At 43.1% G+C, this 23,253-nt stretch overlaps 4 protein-coding genes across 4 annotated transcripts in view; 1 reads left to right on the forward strand and 3 right to left on the reverse strand.

The window, feature by feature from the left end:
- Nucleotides 1-1,097: 1,097 nt before the first annotated feature.
- On the reverse strand, nt 1,098-2,277 carry LOC123033657 (olfactory receptor 5AS1-like). Its single transcript, XM_044450372.1, has 2 exons — nt 1,354-2,277; nt 1,098-1,118 (listed from the first exon to the last, which is right to left on the reverse strand). Exons 1-2 carry the CDS (start codon nt 2,275-2,277, stop codon nt 1,098-1,100), a joined length of 945 nt encoding a protein of 314 aa, XP_044306307.1.
- Nucleotides 2,278-12,904: 10,627 nt separating this feature from the next.
- LOC123033658 (olfactory receptor 1009-like) lies at nt 12,905-13,906 on the forward strand. The gene has a single exon (XM_044450374.1). It carries the CDS (start codon nt 12,905-12,907, stop codon nt 13,904-13,906), a length of 1,002 nt encoding a protein of 333 aa, XP_044306309.1.
- A 2,359-nt stretch (nt 13,907-16,265) lies between these two features.
- Nucleotides 16,266-17,204, reverse strand: LOC123033655 (olfactory receptor 5F1-like). The gene has a single exon (XM_044450370.1). It carries the CDS (start codon nt 17,202-17,204, stop codon nt 16,266-16,268), a length of 939 nt encoding a protein of 312 aa, XP_044306305.1.
- A 342-nt stretch (nt 17,205-17,546) lies between these two features.
- LOC123033656 (olfactory receptor 5F1-like) overlaps nt 17,547-23,253 on the reverse strand; it is a 6,840-nt gene continuing 1,133 nt past the window's right edge. The window contains exon 2 of the mRNA XM_044450371.1: nt 17,547-17,551. Coding sequence (XP_044306306.1) covers nt 17,547-17,551 — 5 coding nt within the window. The remainder of the gene's footprint in view (nt 17,552-23,253) is intronic.

A 23,253-nucleotide genomic window follows, 5' to 3' on the forward strand; every position in this document is an offset into this window, starting at 1 on the left:
CTGAATAGTTTTGCACATTTGTGGGAAAACAGTTTTAAATGCTGGACATGGTGGGCATGTCGTGAGCAGAGCCGGTTGGAGCCGGGGGTCAGACTAGATGGCCCAGGAGGCCCCTTCTGACTCACTCTGTTTCTATGCATGGCTGTCACACTTCCTGTGACATCTCCCTGGTGATATTTAGTTATAGGAATTGTGTGATGGGGCATTATTCTGTGCAGGGTTCTCCTGCCAATGCACCACTTGATGGACTGCCGCTTGCAGTGAAAGTCTGTGCCAGGTGACAGCCCATCATGTGCCAGTCTTCTTCAGGTAAGCCAGTGCCAGGGAGACATGGGGCAGAGATATAGGCTGGGAGCAGCATTCAAACACTCTCCATCATATTTAGTCTAGGCTTCACTTGGAAATAATGTTTAAATAACAGGCTAGGATGAAGAAATATATCACAGGAAAGAGACCACTAATTCATTCAGAATGAAAACTGTTATGAAGAAGGGAAGAAAATCATACAGAAGGATGGTTTCTTGGCACTCAGGTACCTTTAGGTAAAGCATATGATTTATGAGAAATTAGTTTCTGGATTTACCCAGTTGACACCTGCAAGACTGAATATGGAATGAAGGCAATCTGCTGTCAAATTCTGTACATTTCTGAGCTTGTAATGTAATTCATGGAGCCTCCCCCTAAATTGCATTCCTCAGCCTATGTACACTTGAGACTGGTGCGTGAAAATACTTAGGTTTGGTTTAACCAGTGGGAGAAAAATGGAGGCATTTAAAAAATGTGAAATACAAGGAATACATTTGGGAAAAACTAAGAGATGGAACACATTTGAGATGGACTTTGGAGTCCTCCAATACACTTGAGTTTTGTTTGTGTGCCTATCCATAGGGTTTTTGAGATGTTAAAACAGAATCTGCCATAGGTTAGACCTGGGCACACTTCAAGCTTTGAGGATCTCCTTTGTTACTAGAACTCTGAGATCCAGCAGGCACACCATGCTGTAGAAAACAAACACTTCGAATTAATGAATTCTCAGCGCCAGGGATGTGTTTTGGGAACCAGAACTGAATGGAGCTCACAGTCCTTCTGCACAAAAATCAGTTCCTGGTTATGATGAGCTTCCTTCATTTCAGTAGCATTTTGGAGGCAGAAAACAGGAGTCAATTTATGCTGCTTCTATTAAGTATTTAGGAGCCCGAAATGCTTGCTGATCTACCAGGAGATCTACTGGTAGATCCAGATCAGCATCCTGACTATGACTTCCATAGATAACCCGTGGACAAGGAGCCTGCCCTGCCATTCCTTTGTCTCTGAGTTTCAACACTAATGAAAGCACACATCTCTTTCCAGTGCTCTCCTGAGTGCATCCTTTACTTCTCTGTTCCTCAGGCTGTAGATCAAGGGGTTCACCATGGGAAAAACCACAGTATAAAAAACAGAGATGATTTTGTCTGTATCCAGGGCGTAACTGGAACTAGGACGTACGTACATGAAAAGGAGGGTGCCATAGTAAAGGGCAACGGCCATCAAATGGGATGTGCAAGTGGAAAAGGCTTTGTAGCGGCCTTCTGCAGAGCAGATCCTCAAAGTGGTAGAAAGGATACAGGCATAGGAAATAAGGATAAACAAGAAAGTGCTTGATTGGATAAAACCACACAGGGTGAAGAGAAGGACTTCATTGATGTGGGTGCTGGAGCAGGAGAGGGCTAACAGGGGAGGGATGTCACAGAAGAAATGGTTGATGGCATTGGAACTGCAGAAGGAAAGGTGTAATGTTAAACTAGTGTGCACCAAAGAGCTCATGCTGCCTGTGAGATAGCAGCCTGTTACCAGACAGATGCACCTCTTGTGGGAGAGGAAGGCTGGGTAGGGCAGTGGGTGACAAATGGCCATGTAGCGGTCGTACGCCATGGCAGCCAGCAGGAGGCACTCCACATCTGCAAAGGAAGCGAAGAGATACATTTGTGCGATGCATCCTCCAAATGTAATGGTCTTCCTCTTGACTATGAAATTGACCAGCATCTTGGGGGTAATGGTGGAGGAATAACTGAGGTCTAGGAAGGCCAAGTGGTTGAGGAAAAAGTACATGGGGCTGTGAAGGCTGGGACTCATCCAGATTACTATGATGAGGCCGATGTTCCCCACCACTGTAGCTGCGTAGATGGCTAGGAAGAGCACAAAGAGGACTACCTGTGTGTGTTCATGAGCTGTGAAGCCAAGAAGAACGAACTCAGTCACTGTAGTATAATTCTGCTCAGCCATTTCTTCCAGTTTCATTTTTATTGCCTCCAGATCAGGAGTAGCTGAATCAAAGGGAGGAATGAACTGTGGGGACAATGTCAAAGAAACAGTTTTAGAGAATCATTTCCTTAGCCTTTCTCCTGAAACTGGAAGAAAGAGAGTAAAATGAACTCTGTAATCAACCTCTGGGGACTTCCTCTTGTGCCAACCCTGTGCCAAGGGGGAAGGTCATCTCTTTGGTGGCTCCCCATCTTTGGAGCAACCTCCCCACTGCAGCCCTCCTGGCACCAAGCTTACCATCTTTTTGGCACCAGGTCAAGATAGCCTTTTATGCAGAAGCCTTTCAATATCTGCATAGTTAGCCAGGGGCCTGAGGGGATTAGCTCAGTGATACTGTTTCCTTTGCAGGGTCTTTTTTTTACTGTATTTTAAAATCTATTTTGAATTCATCTTAACATTGTTTTGTTTTTATGATACTTGTATTGTATTTTATTATTTTATGCATGGTTGTAAACTTCCCAGAGAACTTCAGCTATGGGAATGTATAGACATGAAATAAATACATACACACATACAAAATCTTTCCATAAGCCATCTTGGATATTTCTCAGAACTTATGGGAACAATATGAGTGGTGAAAATATGGAAGAAAGGGAATCAGTGAATCAACCACATTTTACTTGGTTTGTTTTGGATGGATTGGCATTCTCTGTGAAGGATGGGTGCTTTCCAGATGTGCTGGACTACAACTCCCATTATCAACTTGCTCAGGGATGGCTTTATAGTCTACATGTCTGAGGACTTGAGAATTTAAAAGGGCCCCTTTTCTGCCTCACAGAAGTCTTCCCACTAGAAGTAGGGTCTTGGGTGGATTCCCATTTGGACATTAATGAGACTCAGAGCTGCTTTGCTTGAGCCAGGCTGCTGTTTATGATCTGGATCTGTTGGTGCACCTCCTCTGGCAGACTGGAAAACAAAGCCCAGGGAAATGAGCACGGCACAGTCCAGATCACATTGAAAGCCAGTGGCAGTGAGGACACTGAAGCTGAAGCCTTGAGGTCCTGGTGCTTTGGCCCCCAGTGCATCGCTCTCACACTGGAGGCTGTGAGAATACAAATGTACACCCTGTCTAGCACAGGGATGCTATCCTGCTCCAGGAAAAGCTGGTCATGGGCTCTTTACATGACAGAGGAAAAACTTGGGGCCTGCTGAACGCATCAGAATCCTTGCTGAGGTCAATCCACCCAGCTTGGAGAATGCAGGGATACAAACCTTTTACTGGGCAGGAGGCTTGCTATGGAGCTCAAGTTTCCAGAACGAGTCGACTTGTTCTGACTTGTGTGTGACACTAATCTCAAGGCTTACCGACTTCAGAGTACCTGCAGCATTTCCCCTTCAAAAATACTGCACAGGGGTCAGTATTATTCTGGCTACAATATTGCAGAGGTGGGGTAGATGGGGTGGGAAGCCTGAGAGAGCATCACCTAAAGCCACCTACTGAGTTAATGGGAGAGAGGAGAGCTGGACTGGGGGCTTCCCAGCACAAAATGATTGAGTTCTGACAACAGGATGACCCACACTCAAGGACTAAGTATGGGTTCAGTGTGGGTTGTCCTTGAATCATGTCATTGAAACATAAGCTGCTGTGCTGTCTGAAGCTTTCGTTGAAAACTGCCCAGAGGTGGGTGATACAGAAATGGCATAACAACAAACAACAACAACAATAACCCAGTCAAAGATAACAAACCATGGTAAACAGCTCATAGTTCACAATCCAACAATAAACCATAGGTTTCCTTCATGGGTTGTTTGTGCTTAACTACCCATGACTTGTTATGCATCTAGGTTAAGGCAGCCTGATAACCCACATTTTAACAATAGCCAATAGTTCAACAACAATCCACACTCATCTCTGCATTAATATCAATGTCAACACATTAGCTGATGCTATATGGTACGTATTGTGGGCTTATTTATGGAACTAGGACACAGGCAATCTGCGTTCTAGTCCCAACTCAGCCATGGAGCCAGCTGGGTGACTTTGGGCCAGTCACAGACTCTCAGCCCAACCAACCTCACAGGGTTGTTGTTGTGGGGATACAATTTGAGAGCAGCAGGAAGAGAATGATGTAAGCTGCTTTGAGTTCTTTGTAAGAAAAAGGCAGAATATCGATCTAATAAACAAATCAATAAATTTGGCCGATGATGTTGATCAGAAACAAGAACTTCTAGCTAAGGTGCAGGAGGTGGCTGAAGCCAGGGAATAAGCTGGTGGGCCAGGTAGGGAAGCACTGAAGGCCATATGTGAGCATTCACTACTGCTGGGTTATCAGGAGCCTAACAATTTGTACCAACATAATGAAAAGTACAGTATCCCATTAAGACAGTCAAGTCACAGCATCCTATTGCTGTTTGCTTACCAGAGTTGAACCTTGGCATTAAAAAGTGCATCCAGGACCAAATCCTATCTGAGAAGAAGTCCCAAATATCACTGCAAAATATTTCCTGTTTTTTCCTCTTTCCTGAAAGCTCAAAGCATTTTGCTTCCAAGGTACTTCTGCTCATATGATGACTTCATATATTGTTACTGCCTAAGTAAATCATTCAAATCTTTGTGCTGAGGAACAGCACCATTTGCAACTACCTGTCAGCCTGTAGATTACCAAGAGCACCATATTCAGAGCAACTCCTATTCTTATGGTTCTTCTCTGTGGTGACTTACCTTGGAAGCATATAGGGAAATATTTACTGCCTTCTCACAGGAATGACTGCTTTTGCAGATTTTGATTTGTTACCAGACCTCTGGAGGCCAGGCCCCTGGAGTGGCTGGAAGACAGCCATTGGGGCAGTATCATTACACAGAGCAGACAATTAAAATATATTTTCTGATATTTTATCGATTAATCCTTCCTTCTCCCATAACAGAAGTCACATAGTTGGTTGAAGAGTGCTAGCAGTTGTACGACTTTATTTATTTACTTACTCAGGTTGGTAAACATTCATAGGACTGCATCTTTAGTAGGTGAAACATTAAAAAATTTGCAATTTTATATACTCTTACCTGAGTATACTGTTGGAAAAATTGTAAAAATCTCACTCTCTCTTCAAAACAAGAAGGTGAGAGATTTTGCAAGTAATTCTCTGGTTTGTTGACTTAGAGGTCAATAAAGCAATTAGCTCTTTGTGGTATGGAGGAAGATTTATTACGGTTTTGCAAAGTAATCTGCTAAGAGCAGATTCCCTGAACAAAGGCTTGAACAAAGAATTTATACCACTATTACAGTCATATAGCATGAGAACACGTTAACCAATCACATTTGATCCAAATGAATGCAAAGGTGTACGTACATATTAGCATCTAATGGAAACTTCTCATGTATCTTTCTTCTCAGCATATCTTAGGATGTGATACCAGATATGGGGGAATCTTCTAAAGCTTTCTTCCCTACACATGTGCACTTCCTAATGTTTATTTATTTATTTAAAGCCTCGGGGCGGCTTACAAAGCAAATAAACAAATATTGAATAAAGTTTAAAAATCCGGATACATCTCGGCAGAGCTATAAAAACCCAATACATAAAAGCAACAATTAACAGTTAAAATATCATTTAAATAAAAAGGTCTTGGCCTGGCGCCGAAAAACAAATAATGACGGCCCCAGATGGACCTCTCTGGGGAGCACATTCCATAGGTGGGGCACCACCACAGAGAAGGCCCTCCTCCGGGTACTCACCCTCCTATTACCTTTCATGGAGGGCTCCCAGAGAAGGGCCTCTGCCGCTGATCTCAGGGGGCGGGAGGGCATATATGGACGCAAGCGCTCCTTTAGATAACCAGGTCCCAAGCCGTTAAGGGCTTTATAGGTGATAACCAACACCTTGAATTGGGCCCAGACTTCAATGGGAAGCCAGTGAAGCTGACGGAGGACTGGGGTTATGTGAGAACAACACCCAGTCCCTGTCAGCAACCTGGCAGCTCTGTTTTGCATCAATTGAAGTATCCGAACCGTCTTCAAGGGCAGCCCCACGTAGAGCACGTTACAGAAGTCTAATCGGGAAGTTACCAATGCATGTGTCACTGTTGCCAAGCAATTGTTCTCCAGATAGGGATGCAGCTGATGGAACAGCCGGAGCTGGAGGAAAGTGCTCCTCACCACCGCTGTTACTTGAGCTTCTAATGACAGCTCTGGGTCGAGGAGTACTCCCAAGCCATGAACCCTGTCCCTAAGAGGGAGTGCAACCCCATTCAGGACAAGGTCCAGGTCCCCCATCCCGAAGCCCCACCAACCTACTAACAGGGCCTCTGTCTTGTCTGGATTGAGCTTCAGTTTATTGGCCCTCATCCAGCCCATTACCTTGGCCAGGCACCGGTTCAATAAAGCCACTGCCTCACCTGGATTAGTTGAAAACGAGATGTAGAGCTGGGTATCATCAGCATACTGATAATTCCGCAGCCCACACCTCCTAATGACCTCTCCCAGCGGTTTCATGTAGATGTTAAATAGCAAGGGGGACAAAATGGACCCCTGTGGAACTCCATGGCATAGCTGCCATGGCGCAGAGCCATAGTCCCCCAGCACCACCTTCTGGAATCGGCCATTGAGATAGGAGCAGAACCACTGCAAAGCAGTGCCCCCAGCTCCCAATCCCGCAAGCCTATCCAGAAGGATACCATGGTCGATGGTATCGAAAGCTGCTGAGAGGTCTAGGAGAACCAACAGGGACACACTCCCCCTGTCTCTTTCCCTGCACAGGTCATCATACAGGGCAACCAAGGCAGATTCAGACCAAGGCAGATTCAAATGTTCAATTTATTAACTTTTTGTTTTGTTTAGTTCTTGCAGTGCTCTAGCTAGCTTTCTGCTTATCTCCCACAATACATTTCACTGAAAATAAATCTCAGTAGACACATATAGGGTCGCATTGTCAGTTTGTGAGAATAGGCTCTGGTTAAGAAATTGTTTTTATGGTTTCTTGTAGTCTGGAAGTTCATCTACATCTTGCTATAAGCTTTCTGAAGTGCCATGAGTATAAATAACAGGAAGATGGTTTCCTTAGCATACTTCTGGAAGGAAGGCCCTACTTACAAAATGGTTGCCTTCTTAGATAACCATACAATGCTGAGTCTACTTCCTAGTGTTCCCTAAAAATGCTGCCTCAGAATGGGTGCATGCTTCTATCCTCCTCTGCAGACTGAATCATAGCATAGTAGAGTTGGGAGAGGCCTTTAAGGCCATCAAGTCCAACCCTCTGTGCAATGCAGGACTCCAAGATAAACTAATGGCTGTCCAGCTGCATCTTGAATGCCTCCAGTGTGGGTGGGCCCATAACTTCCCTAAATAATTGGTTGTATTGCTGTACCAATCTAACAATCAGGAAGGTTTTCCTATGCCCAGGTAGAATCTGGCTGCCTGGAACCTCAGCCCATTATTCCATGTCCTGTACTATGGAATGACTGAGAAGAAAGATTGCCCTTCCTTTGTGTGACAGCAGTTCAAGGTCTTGAAGTGTAGTATCATATCTCCTCTCAGTCTTCTCTTCCCAAGACTAGACATGGACTGTTCTTCCAGCCTCAGTTCACAGGGCTTTGTTTCCAGTTCTCTGATCATTTTTGTTACTCTCTTCTGAACCCTTTCCAGTTTTTCTGCATCTTTCTTAAACTGTGGTACGCAGAACTGGACATAGTACTCAACCAGCGCTGAGTAGAGGGGAACTAGTACTTCAAGTAATGTAGAAGTAATGTTTCTATACACGCTTTTGCCTTTTTTGTAGCGGTATCACACTGTTAACTCATTTTTGGCTTATGATCTACACCAGTTCCAAGATCCTGCTCATTTGTAGCGTTGTCGAACAAAGCTCTTTCCCAGGTTCAGAATTTGGCATTTGTCCCTATTGGCCCTACATCTGGGATGGGGCGACAACAGGGCATGTAGGGAGTCCCAAGGATTGTTGGGGACAAGATGGGGTCATTTATCAGGTAGAATCTTCTGAAAAACATTGCTGGGAACTTTTCTGATCAAGCTTTACTTATCGATAGTAAAGCAGGGCTTAGCAAGAAAGGCTGTACTTATTTATAGGAGGATTGTGGTCATGGAAAGGGCAGTGCTGCACAATAGAGCAGCATGTTGTGCTTATATAGAGTATCAATTTCATTCTACTTGTGTTAATTGTTGAAAAGAAATACCAGCAGCATTAAATGCTCTAGTGTAGAAGCAAGCAAAAGTAGGCATCCCAGCTTTGTTTCTGATACAGGGTTCTATCCAGTGAATTGCGTCCGGTATTAATTGAAGTTCCATTCATTTAGATAGCTTTACCCTGCTTGGGGCTGCCATTGGATGCAGCCTATTAATATGATTCCTCTGCAGTGCACATCTGTTCTTCTCCAGTCTTTGATCCTCTGAGCTCATTCAGCACACATAAATGCCCCCTTCATGTGCTATAACCATGAATGGGCCATCACATGATTATGAAGAGCAGGGTGAGACTGCTGGCCACAGCCCTGTGCCTGAGACTTTCAAAAGGACACTTGCAGGAGGAAAAGCAATTGCGAGTAGGTTTCTATATAGCTGCCCTTTCCTGGGAGCTGGAACTCTGATCACTCAGAGAAACCTGTGGATGTAGCAACACACACACATGTACGCACATGCACACGCACACAGGCTTTCCCCCTACAGATGTCCATGCCTACCAGATGGATTTCAGGCCAGTGGTAGTCATGCAACCTCAAAGACATGGTATACCCAGCAGTACAGCTGTGCTCCCTGATAACCATGTCTGGACCCTTTCACACATCAACTGCTTGTTTGTTACCAAGCTACATCCCTCATTTGTTTTCTTGGGTTTGGACAGAAATTTGGGAATTAGCACACGTGGACCACATGCAATGTAGGGGGAGGGAAAAGAAAGGAAGAAGAAAACAATAATGCTGACTCTGGTTTTTTGCATCTCTGAAACTAATTTTAGCGTGCATACTATTCCTCAGCGGAAAAATTGCCCAGCATATTCCGACTGCCTGTTTTTTGTAGTTCTGGGATATCAGCATCCTCTAATGCCTTGGTCCCCAGAGGTCATGAAGACAATGAAAACTGCTGCATTGTTCATAATTGCTGCTTTCAAGAATCGCAAGATCTGGATAGGACAGACGTTTCTTATCATGGACTGCAAGAAGAATACATTATCCCTGGTTTAGAGAGTTGACATTCCTTCAACCATTTTGCTTTGAAGATATTATTCACTTTTCTGGATATTTTTAAAACACTGACTTACTGTTTTGGTCTTGTCCCCATTGGAAATAAGACTCTCTGTGTTTATTTGCAAAAGTAACCACTTACGGTGACCTCATTTTTATTTTGGCTTTTGGAGGGTGTGCTATCTAGGTCATCTTTTGTTCATATTGAACAGTGTTCTGGAAGACTGAATCTCCAAAAATTTTACAGTTTCTAAAAACTGTCAGTTGTAAATTTTGAGAGCAAACATATCTGGCACCCCAATGCATAATGATGCCATGTACAAGGTGCTTTTAGAATGGTCACAGAATTCCAAGAGTATATGAAATCAGGTATGTACCAACATTGTTTGCACAGAATAAGTCAAAGGAATGCAGCACAATACTATGTATGCAAATTTACTGGCAAATACTCAGGATTGCAACTTCACTTGTATCAACCTAGGAAAATAATTTAAAGTATTTCTGTATAATACTGTGAATCCAGCTTGATGCCATTAAAGTGATGAATAAGAAATCTAGTTAACAGGTTTACTTACATTTCTTACTTATCCTTGTATAACTGTCTAATGCTTTTGCCATTATCTACCACTGTTTGGAAGTCTTCATTGGCATATAACATCCCACTCCTGTTATGGTATCCTTGATCACAGTCCTGTATGTTCATCAGTATTATCTCAGGTGGGGAAACAGGTTGAAAAGCAGTATCCTATCAAAGGCTGCCCAGTTAGCCCAAAACAGATATGGTACTTGAACTTAGTTCCAACTCCATCTCCTTCTCCATTGGACCACACTAAAATTATTCTTAATGCTGATGAGTCGCTAGGCTGAGAACTCACAGGATTGGATCCATCATCACATGAGTGGACATTTGCTCATGCAGGGGGACATAGTTTGTCCCCCTTTCCCTGCAGCAATCCCCTGCAGGCCGCCTCCCAGAAGATTCTCCAGGACAGGCCTGAGGACCATGCAGACTGCAGAGGTTAAGATCTGGCTAGCCAGTTATTTCCCTTGCAGTAATAGAATGGCATAATTGGAACTATCGTATAGAAATGGGTAGCAATACGCATGTTGTTGAAGGAGACAACTCTATCCTTTCTGCTGGTGCTGAAAGCTTTGGAGATGGCACGATGATATCCAATAGCATCTCTATGCCAACATGGTCCAGGCAGAAGAATCCCAGAAGAAAACGTATTCAGCAGGTTATGGATTTCCTTGTCGGGAAGCTGAACCAGAATGTGTTCCACAAATCATTTCGGTTCAGCTTCAGTGGCATATTAAGCTTCATGCCACATGCACCAAGTTGGCTTCCAGATCCTATTGGCTTCAGGAATTGCTGAAGTTCCTGTTCCAGCCTAGTTGAAGATGTCTTTAACCAAGGGTAGAACCATAAAGCGATTGCTGATTGATGCCCCTACTCTCAGTGTGGTCCTTGAATGGCTTGGCCACAACTAAAGAAAGAGCTTACACAGCTCATATAAAAGAATGGCAAGAATGGGCAGTGTAATGGCTAATGACCATCGAGCTGACCTTGTGATTAATACTGAACCCTGCAGTGGAACTATAAAGCTGCAGTTGGTCCCACCTGATACACATAAAATGTTGTTTAATTTTAGCTGTGGCAGCTGCATAAGCCAAGTCTTTCTGATGTGCCTTCTAGCATTCTGCATCAAGCAAAAGCAGGGGCATGGGATGCTTTGCTTCCTATACTTGAGTATTCTGAAAGGAGCTACAGTGAGGCTTGGAAGGAAGGTTCAGATACATGTTCAATATCTGGCAAGAACTCAGAGTTAACCAGCAAAATGTTTTTATATTTCATTTAACTTTTTTCTCCAACTCCCTAAATGCAGAAATATCCATCCACCATCTGTCAGTCCATCTGTCTGTCCGTCCGTCCATCCAGGGGGAAATTAATGATAATGTAAATATGTTCTTTAAAAAAAAAGTAAGGTGGTAGACTCTTAAAATTCTCTCCCTCTCCTCTGAAACTGGTTTCAGGCCTTGTTATAAGACAGACATTGCACTATTGGTAACCCTCTTAAGGGTCTTTATCTATTCCTTAACCATTGCACCTGGTTTCTCCTGCGAGTTGCTTGGAGCAGCACTCACCTGCTTCCTCATTCAGGGATCTACAGCTGACAAGAGCAGACCAGCCTGTTGAAGCCTGACACCTGTACAGGACACAGTGATGCATGCAAGGAATACCGCACTGTGCTATCCTCCTTGCTGCCAGCCTGCCCTCAGCATCCCTGACTTTCTCTGCTTTATCAGCATTCTTAGTCATGCAGAGACTTCTCACATTCAAGTAAAGGCATAGAAAGCCCCCTCCAGGCTTTGCTGAATGTGAGAAGGTGGGGGACACGGGGTGGGATGGAGCAGAGGACTGGTGTGCAAGAGGATGTTGGTGGGCCAGTAGCTGTGGGGAGCTGGTCTCTCCCTGCCAACATCCCTTCCCAGCTGATCAAGAGGAGAGACTTCTCACCACAGTCTTTTGGCTGGCCTGCCGGGGCTGGCTTTGTGATACAAAGTGAGTAATATAAAGGGCATTAACAAGAGGCATCCATCAGGCTGGGGAGCTCTTTAATTGTATAGTTAGCTCTGCTCATTCCAGAGATTTATTCCAAACTGAATTCCTCCCCTCCTTTCCCCACCAAACTGAGTAGACACCACATTCAGAGAGGATGGACTGCTTGTGGTCCAGATGGTCAGCACATTGGATGTTACTGAATTGCTCTGCTCACTTGACATGATGCCAGACTCCTGGACTGATCAGGTCACTTCCTCCCCCTCTGACCCTCCTTGTCCCACAGCGTGTCCCCCTGACCAGTGCCAGTCTGACTCTCACCAGATGTTGACCTTATTGCAAAGCTTGCTGGCCTTGACATATTATCTAAGCAATCCAACCCCGCCTCTTCTTCCAGTTCTGATTTGGGGTCTGAGGCATCCATGCTGGAAGACTGTCTTTGGCCCTTCCCCGTCCCACTCAGTTGCTGTTACCTGCTGAGGCATAATGACTGAACAGGGCTTGAGCTTCAGGAATTGGCTTGTATCCTGTGCCTGCAGAACACCCTTTGGGTACCACAGTAGATGTGACTACAATCTTATGAGTCTGGGGCAGGGATTCCATTTTCAGTAGTGCTTCAATCTCTCTTTAGAGCAGGAAGCAGCAATCTGAGCCCAGCCTTTGTGGAAGTATTTAAGGGTAAACTGAGGGTCAAACTATAGCAGTTTTCCTGTTGGCTTATTCTTTGGCAAAGAAATCCACTGGCTGCACTGTCAGACTTCTCATTATCTTCACTGCATTAAAAGAGTCAAATCTTTTCTGCCTTTGGCTGAATTCTAGATTGAGGCCCATTAATATTAAAAGAGCATCCACAATTTAGATTTATTTCAATAATCTGTGCTTTTCCTTTCTTCTTTTTAGCAATGGATGAATTGATGGCGAAGAAGAATTGGACCAATGTTGCTGAGTTCATCCTTGTGGGGTTTGTGGAGCAAACAGAGATGGAGATTCCTTTCTTTATTTTGTTCTTAGTGATCTATCTTATAACTCTAGTTGGGAATCTTGGAATGATTGTGTTAATTAGGATTGACTCCCAACTCCACACCCCGATGTACTTTTTTCTCAGCCATCTGTCATTGGTTGATGCCTGCTATTCCTCTGTGATCACCCCCAAGATGCTGATGGATTTCCTAACGAAGCATAAAGCAATTTGCTTCATGGAGTGTGCCATTCAGTTTTGTTTCTATGGAGGGCTGGCAGGGACAGAGTGTCTCCTCCTGGCTGTGATGGCTTATGACCGCTATGTGGCCATCTGCAATCCACTGCTTTATCCAATAGCCATGTCCAGGAGGAAGTGTGCTGTGTTAGTCACCATCTCATATGGCACTGCCTTTTTTAATTCAGTTGTGCAAACAATTTCAACTTTCCAGTTACCCTTTTGTGGCTCCACTGCTATCAACAATTTCTTCTGTGACATTGTGCCCCTCTTGAAGCTCTCCTGTGTCTCCACCAGAGCAAATGAGATTCTGATCTTAGCTTCTACCTGTATCATTGGGATGTCCTCTTGTTTCACTATTCTTCTCTCTTACTTCTACATCCTCTCTGCCATCCTTAAGATCCATTCCTTAGAGGGAAAGCGCAAAGCCTTCTCCACCTGCACCTCACACCTGACAGCCATCATCATCTTTTATGGGACCCTTCTCTTCATCTACTTCAGACCTAGAGCCAGCCACTTGCAGGACAAAGATAAGGTGATCTCGGTATTCTACACAGTGGTGATTCCCATGATGAACCCCCTAATTTACAGTCTCAGGAACAAGGAAGTGAAGGATGCTCTGAGGAAGGCTGGACAAAAGAGTGCCAGTCTTTTAAGATGGGGATGTTTCTGTGATTCAAGTGCTCAAAGAGAAAAGCATCCTCAAAGATATATTGACTGAGATGTCAGCAAGGATTACCATGACTAAAGATCTAACTGTAGGCTCAAACTACATGTTATGTAGAGATCTGTCATTCTTTTCTCTGTGGGAGTTATTGTTGTTACCACCGTTGTTTGTTTTATCCAAAGCTATGCTTAATCAAAATTAATCAATTGTGGATGGGTGAAGCCTCTTAACTGTTTCTACTCTACCTCTTTTCCAGCTCAAATATAGTTCTTTCATCAACTGGGGGAAAGATGGAGGTCATGCATATAATTAAGTTTCCAAAGTATTGATTCTTGGTGATAAAAAAATATTTGGGATATTCCAAAAGATCAAAAGATGCTTTTTATCCCTGAAATCTGACCAAATGAAGGATCTGCCCTGACCCCTTTTACGATCATTGGTGTAAAGGATGCCATCAGCAACTTATCGAAATGAGAATTGCTTTAGAAAACATATTGTGCTATTGTCTAATCAGGTAAAACAAACTTTTTCCATCCTTGCTTTTCAAATTAAACATGCAAATGTAAATTGTGAATTTCCAGAATTGTCAACGAGACCTGTTTGTATTTGAGAAGCCTATAGTATTGTAACAATGAATGGAATATCTTTTTCTACTCCCTCCCCTTAAGAAGGATTAAAACATTTGCAAAATCAGTTTTTAAATGGCAGTAGATCAGCTGATGTTTTAAGACTTTATGGACAGTTAATTGACACAAACAATTTTATTACAATTGGACTTGGATTGAGTTAAGGGCAAAATACATTTTAAAATGACGAAAATTAACAACAGCTAGATGGAAATGCAGGCAATGACTATCTCATCATATGACAATGCGTCATGAGTTACTTCCCATGATAGCCATCGTGGCATGATAACACAGACTGATTCCTGCAGGGTATCTTGTTTGAGGTCAGCAAGTCATACTCATAGCTGATAGTTTGTTCTCGGGGTTGTTCTACCTGCAGTGGGTCATCATGTCATCTAACCCCAGGTGGCCACCCCATAATGAGTACCAGGAATTGGCTAGAGACGTATTTGAAAAGAGCAGTGACAGCCATTGCTGATCTTGCCAGATGCGCCTGCGCACACATCAATGCTAGCTACCCTACAAGTGCCCAACTGACACCTGGGGGTGCCTGAGACCGGCTGGTGTCCCGCACCACAGTGACAAGACATTTTGACCCACCATAGCCTTTTTCTCCCTTTAACTGTTTGGGTTTGTGCATTGTGAAAGCTGGCATGTCAGTGGCTGGGAGGTGTTAAATTATTTTTGTTGTGTTGTGTTTGCACAATTGTGGGGGTGCACAGTTGCACAAGCAGAGCAAGTGGAAGCCTAAGCTGGATCAATGTTCTGTGGGGCACCTGCTGTCATAGTACCAGAGGTATCCACCCGGGGCATTGACTCAAGGAGGCTCCAAAAGGCTTTTCCTTCCCTTTGGTTTCTCCTGGCAGCTCCCAACAAAAGAGCTGTTCAGGGAAAGCAAATGTGTGAGTGATTTTGCTCGCTAAATGGAGATGGTTGAATTTACAAGCCTTTCATGGTAAGATCCTATATAGATGCTCAGGAATGTAAAAATGTGAGGACTGCCCCCTTTTAAATGGAGCACGTTCCTTTTAACTGGTGTTAAAAGGGGTGGCTGGCACTTTTTCATGTTCCTGAGACCTAGGAAAAGTGGCTGATAATCATAACAGAACCAGTATGGTGTAGTGCATAAAATTTTGGGCTGGGACCCTGGAAATCCAGGTTCTAGTCCCCACTCAGCTGTGAAACTCACTGGGTGACTCCCTGGGCCACTCACAGACTCTCAACCTAATCCAAGTACGTTCTCTATGTTACTAACACACATCCACTGCCCGCACATTTCTGCTTTAGTTTCTGAAATGGTGCAAAATAAATAAATAAATAAATAAATAAATTGGAGACCAGTTACATTCCAATTTAGCAAAATGCTCTCTTCTGGATGAATTCAAATGAGTTGGATTCCTATGATTGTATCCTGCAGATTCCACAATAGACTACACACATGCAAACTTGCAGACCTTAAAAAAAACTTCACTTGCAGGCAGCTTTTGAGCCATCTTGTCCTTTTGCAAATGTGTAACATTATCATACAAGAAGATCTGGTTCCATCAATGAGCACATAATAGAATCAAAGAAGCCTGACAAGTCATAAAACACGGGTGCCTATTGGTACATCTCAGGCCTGGACTCCTGGAGGTAATGCTTAGAGATAACCAAGCAAGTAAACAATTCACAAGTCTGGTTTAACACCAAATCTGAGTTTACATATGCCCGAGAATCATGCTTCAGTGCTTGGAAGATTATACAACTGGATCCACTTTCTTTCCAGGTTGCTGACGCAATGGTAACACTCAATGTGAAATCTTGATCTTATCTGTTACTCTCTTCAGTGCGTCCTTCACCTCCTTGTTTCTTAAGCTGTAGATAAAAGGGTTGAGCATTGGAATGGCAAATGCGTACAGTACAGACATAATTTTATGCTGACCATCTGAATAGTTTGAACTGGACTGCAAATAGACAAACAGGCCAGTTCCGTAAAATATGGTCACAGCAATCAGGTGGGAAATACATGTAGAGAAAGCTTTTCGTTGTCCAGTAACCACATTGCTCTTCAGCACTGTGGAAAAGATGTAGAGGTAAGAGCTTAGTATAATCAGGAGGGGAGCCAAGAGAACAATTCCAGCACAACTGAAAGCTAATTTTTCAGCTGCAGAGGTGTCTGAACATGAAAGCTTGAGGAGTGAAGGGATCTCACAGAAGAAATGGTTAATTTCATTGGACTCACAGAAAGACAATGAAGCTAACAAAATAGTATTTATTGTTGAGTTCAGGAAGCCAGCTGTGAATGCTCCACTTACCATCTTGACACACAGGGAGTGAGACATAATAGATGAGTACAGCAAAGGCGTGTTAATGGCCACATAGCGATCAATGGCCATCAGCCCAAAAAGGATGCACTCTGCACTTGCAAAAGCGACAAAAGAATACATTTGGACAAAGCATCCCACAAAGGAAATGGTTTTTCTCTGCAACAAGAAATTTTCTAAAGTTTTTGGGGTGATGTTGGAAGAATAGCATACATCTAGGAAAGCCAAATTACTGAGGAAAAAGTACATGGGGGTATGAAGCTGAGGGTCTATCCAGATCAGTAAAATCACTCCTAGGTTGCCCGCCACAGTGATAAGATAAATCAGTAGGAAAAATATGAAAATGGGAATCTTCAATTCTGGCTGATCTGGAAATCCCAAGAAGATAAATTCAGACACTCTGCTGTTATTTTCTGTGGACATCTCAGTGGCAAAATTACTCTCATGGTTCTTATGCATCTTCATGTACCTGCTGAAGCCAAAACAAAAACTGGCCTGAAATTTGACTGTACTTCACTGACCTCTAGCTTTATCTAATAGGCAAATCCCAGATATCATGTTGGTACTTTCTATGGGCATCTCTGCAAAATTATTCCTGTGAAACTCATGATGAACATATATGGATTATCATGTTTCTTCAGCAGGCATTCGCAGAAAGGTCCTCCTGGTTGTTACCATGGAACGGCTTTCTCCCCAGCTTTTAATTGGTAGCAGATTTCTGCTCCATTTGGTTTGTAGAGCAAATAGTTTATTGTCCTTTTTCTTTCAACCTATAAATATAATGTAAAATAGAAGTCATAACTTAGTCTAAGGAGATTGTTAATATTCTATGCATTTTTATTTTGCCTAAAATTGAGCAAATGAGACTTAAATACACTAAAATAGCCTTTAAATGATCTTTCCTTGGTCATGCACCCTCTAGATATGTCAGACTCCAACTCCCATAATCCCCAGCCAACATGGGCATTGTGAATTTTAGTCTACTTAGTCTAGGGTATACCATATTGGGGAAAGCTAATACTTATAAATTCTCCTCCTCCTCCTCCTCCTCCTCCTCCTCCTCCTATCTCTCTGTAGCTGTGACAACAGGGAAATGTACACTAAGCATCTGTACCTGCATTGTAAACTCACCAGTGTGTGCAACATGATGCTCAGCTCAACCCATCTTTCTCGTGCTGTTTCTACCACTATATCCTGAATTTTCTCATGGCTTGGTTTTTTTATAAGTTATGGTTTACTCCTGGTATATGGATCGGTGTGTGCTAAACTTTTGGTACTGTTCTGGTGCCAGGAGGAGCAGGCTGTTCAGCTGTGGGGGTGGGGGGGGGAGAGGAAGTGTCCTTTTGGGGCTTCAGCAAAACTCAGAGATCCTTCGTTGCTTTCCTCAACTCCACCTGTTCCACAACTTCTCTCTCTCTCTCTTTCTCTCTGATTTGCAAATACCCCTCCCTTGTCCCATGTGAAATAAAATTTGCAGTGTCTTGTCGAGCCTTCCTGATTGCCTCCTTTGCCCTCTTGCTCAAGATGTAACTAGCCGAAGTCCATATCTCTCACAACAGATTTCCAGAAAGACAACCAGCCCCCTGAGGTGCCTACAGAGCCCATACTCAGTTTTCCATGCCTCTTCCTCTGTGCCTCACTTAGACTGCCATGGATTATTCTTTACACACAGAGAACCTAGATTATACTATCCATAGCTCTCTCTCTCTGTGTCTTTTGTCCCCTGTCATGCATTTCCCACTTATTTGGACAATACAGGAGAACTGATCTAACAATTAAAGGTCAAAACCTTTTTATTTAAGTATTATTTTAAAAATTACTATTTAATAGTTTTAATCAGTTGCTCTTGACTTAATTTATTTTTATTGGCTTTATATTGCTTTATATTTGTATCAATTGTTATTCGTTTTAGATTTTAATGTTTGTAAGCAGTCCTGAGATGCCACACATAGAGGATGGCATATAAAAGTTTTAAATAAATAAATAAATAAATAAATAAATAAATAAATGCATCAGTGGAAACACATTCCCTAGCCTATTCACATCCTTTTGCCAGGTGCAAGGCTCTGACCAAGTATGGTCCTAGTGTAACCCACACTGATGGCACTAATCACAGAACTCTAACATGATTCCCATAACAATAACTTCATTTTCTTTTTGTGCTGGTTTATATCAGGACTGGGCCGAAAGTAGTTCCCCAGGTGATTTGGACTTCAGCTCCTGACATTCTTGGCAATTCTTGGCTTCATTGGCAGATGCTTCTAAAGTTGAAGCCCAAAACATCTGGGGGCCTTCTGCCCACCACTGATGCATGTAGTATTAATAATTCAAGAACATGACAGGGGTTTTCCTTTAAGTCAGGAGTAATCAAACTATTTGGCTCCAAAAGTGGCATTTTAGGACGAGGAGGTTGAAATCTACCTTCTCTGACCACTGACATCTCAGAATCACTGAGGGGAAAGCCTCTCTCATGAAATAGCCATCGGCACTGAGATGGTTGTTTTTCCACTCCTAGTATTAGAAGCAGCAGTTGGGCTATGAGGGAGTATTTGGGCCAGCTTTGGCGTATTTCTTGCCAGGTTTGAGAGGGTCTACCAAGAATCACTCAGAGCTGCTTGCACAAATTCCCCAATCAAAATGGGAATGGAATAAGGCCAGAGCTATGCAACAATTCCCAAGCAAAGTTTCTGCAGCCAAAATGGGAGGGAGAAGTTTTGGGAAAGAATTGGCAGGTCTGAAGGGCATATTGAGCCTGCTAGCCTAAGGAAAATGGCTGCTGTTGGACTCAGAAGGATTACAGATGTCAGCTCTTTGTGTGTGTGTGTGTGTGTGTGTGTGTGTGTGTGTGAGAGAGAGAGAGAGAGAGAGAGAGAGAGAGAGAGAGAGAGAGAGAGAGAGAGAGAGAGAGAGAGATCCTGCTTTGTGTGATTGTGAAATTGTTGTGTTTCAGGGCATGTGTGAGCTATCGCATGTGTTTGTGTCAGTTTCAACAATGAGTATTTGTAAGAACTGCAGTTGTTGGTGTTGCCATGCTTGGAAGACATTTCAGGGAAAACATATCAGTTTTAGTGTGGGGGTGGAGGGGAGAGCAAAAACAAACAAAAGCCAAATCTCAAATAATCTGATCCAGAGCTTGATTGCACTGCACTGTGTGAACAGAGTTTATATACCTGAGACCTCCTCACATTAAATTATATTGCCTGCGTGTGTAATTGTTTCCTGGGGACATCCAAATGTAAGCATAATAATGCTGTTTCAAAATGAAGACAAATCATCTTTTATTAACAATGGGTTTATCTGGGATGAAAGGGTACCAAAATATTTAAACTAGTTGAACTCTGTTGGTATTTCCCCGGTTCTCATTCTGATTGCACAAATACGGACCTCATACTCATCCTTTGTGCATGGACATGTACACACACAACTTAAATCCCCCATTCAGACACCAAACACCCATTCATAAACCCCTATACTATTCACTCATATACACAACCTAAAATAATACACACACACACACACACACGTCTCTATTCACATCCTAAACATCAGTCTTCCCTCTTCTCTCCCTCTCCCTCTCTGTTTTGCCGATATACACAGTGCAAAGGCATGGATTAGACAATTCATCTGAGCTGAAATAATCCTGTAATACATACCATATGGCCAGGCAGAAAGTCACTTCCCATCTCCCCATCTTCCTATGTTTTTGTTATTACAACTGCAGAATTAATCCATCTAATGCATATTACTAGAAGAATTCATCGCAGCAACCCCAGGATGTATGACTGATTTTATTCACAACTAGGCACCACCTACTTCAATTACGTTAATGAAACAACTGTTTTTTTCCTGGGCTCCTTTGCAAATATACAGATGGGAGTACATATTTATCCACTGTTTACAAATGTAAGGGGCTTGGTCTCTGAGAACCTGAACGATCTCAGTCTTCAGAAGTTGTCTTGTTCTTCTATAGTGCTGGAACAGCTAGAAGGGAGATGGTGGGATAGCTTCTGGTCTATAAACCATCACAGCTTTATCAACAAGGCTTCTAAGCAACTGGACACAGCTTCTGGGCAGCTCATCTTCTCAGAAGTCCTAGGTCCCAGGGTGGGATGAACTCCAGAACTGGGGGGCTTCAGAGAGCTCAGTTGGATACCACCATCCTGCACAGTAGAGCAAAGTGTTGCAGATGGCCACATAATGGGTCAAATGGTCATAGGCCATCAGCCCAAAAAGGATGCACTATGTACATTTGGAGGAAGCAGGAAGGAAGTGGCTTTCCTGTGTGACAGAAAATTTTCCAAGGCATTGAAGAAAAAGTAGCAAAAATCTAGGAGAGCCAAATTACTGAGGAAAAAGGACACGGGGGTATGAAGCTGAGGGTCTATAACAAGATCAGCGAAATCATTCCAAAGTTGCCCACCACAGTGATAACATAGATTACTAGAAACACTGTGAAAATGGGAATTATTCATTCCTGCAGTTCTGCAAATCCCAGGAAGATAAATTCACACACCAGTGCTATTTTCTACAGACAGAATTATTTCCTACTGCAGTAGGATTATTTCTGCATTTCTCATTTGAATTGTGTCAGTTGGAGCCAGTGCTTTTTTGGTAAGAAAAAAGGTGCCGGAACTCATGAAATTATTTACCTTTCGCATGTAGTCAATCACTGTACACACCCACACACGTCAGTTGTGTAATGCATAATGGTTGCCACCCACAGTAAGCACTCAGTGTGCATCCACATGACCATTCACAAGCTGAGCAGCACCACAAGCCGAGCAGCGCCATCGCAACCAGTGTGGACAAAGTACGCATGCATCGGATTCGACACACAAGCAGCCCGCATGCACCGTTTTAATGATTTTGCCGCTGACCTGCTACACTCGATAGGGTGATTCAAATCCACATGGACCAAACATCAAATTTTCCAAAGTTACTTTAAAACTTGGAAAATCTGTCGAAAACAGGTGCCGGAACTCCATTCTGGTGCGTTCTATGACAAAAAAAGCACTGGTTGAATCTATTTCCTAGTATGTAATGCATGTCACAATAGATGCACTGTGTACCAAACGAGTAATAAATTTAAATGCATTCAGGTGGTGAATATGGAGCAGATGTCAAATGATTTGGGATACAGTATCACCAGTACAGTCACTGAGTCACCCAGCTCACTTTCCCTGTCACATCTGAGTCACAAGAAGGCATGCACACTCTGAACTGATGGCTGGAGGCCATTATTTATTTATTTCATTTATACGTCACTCCATAGCTGAAAGGCCTCTCTGGGCAGCTTACAATAAAAACAGCAGCAACAACCAAAAAACAAACAAGTAAAAGAATAAAATCCATTAAAGCAATATAAAAGCTGGCATTCAAGGTGAAGTCACAGCAAAGCATGCAATAATTAAAATTAAAGCAATGTTCAAAACCAGTCCAGCTACCACAACACCTGTTAAGTAAAAATGTACTTAGTTAGCACTGCAAAGAGAGCAGCGATGGTACCAAACATACCTCCTTGGAGAGCATATTCCGTAAGTGTGGCGCAACCCAAATAAGGCCCTTCTCCTAGCCACTTTGTTGTGCAGTGATTCTTGGACAGGAGTGCCATTGAAGATCCGGTTGTGGTTATCACACACACATTAAAAGAACCACACTGGCTGCTACTACCCACTGTGTCATTTTCAAGTTGTGTTGCTGACGTTCAAAGCCTGGAATAACTCAGGCCAGGATTCTTAGTCCACCATCTTATGCATATGTACCAAATCAGCCCCTGAATCTTCTGAGGACACCTTACTGCTCATACAATGGCCAACTTGTATGGCCATATAGTGCCACCAAAATGCCCCCATCTTGGTAGTGGCACCCATGTATAGTCCAAGAAGCCGGAACGCTGGAGACCATTCGATGCTTCTTGAATACTTACCTGTTTCTCAGACATTCCCTGGCCTGTAATCACACTGCTCTGCTTTAGTCTTGGTATAACATTGTTTTTTATTTCATGCATTTTACATGTAAACCATTTAGAGATCCTAGGCTATCAAGTAGCAGACAAGTAGTCTGAATAAAAACATAAATAAACAGCAGTGCGTTGCCTCTGGATTTTGGCTACGGATCACAATTTCTCCTCTGGTCCGAGCAAGTGCTAATGACACTGAGCTAGTGCGAAGGTTAGCGGTTTGCATTAGTGGCAGGGCAGCATTGGACCCTGATCAAAGTTCCACAGGACACTGCAGAAGGCCAAGTTAATGTGAAACAAGAGAAGTAAAAGAGAAGACAAGGAGCAAGCAGTAAGAGCAGGGTCAGTCAAAAGGCCTCACCTTGGTAATTAGAGACACTTCTTCATTTAATGGGCCCTCTCTACAATCCTGAGGAAAAGGTCCAATAGACACTTAGATTATCGCAGCTTCTCCTAATCGGTTAATTATCCTCCAGAAGTTAGGGACTTTGACTCCCAATGGTCAGGAATGCT

The sequence above is a fragment of the Varanus komodoensis genome, unplaced genomic scaffold (genome assembly GCF_004798865.1).
Source record: "Varanus komodoensis strain SLA01 unplaced genomic scaffold, ASM479886v1 scaffold641, whole genome shotgun sequence".
NCBI lineage: Eukaryota > Metazoa > Chordata > Lepidosauria > Squamata > Varanidae > Varanus > Varanus komodoensis.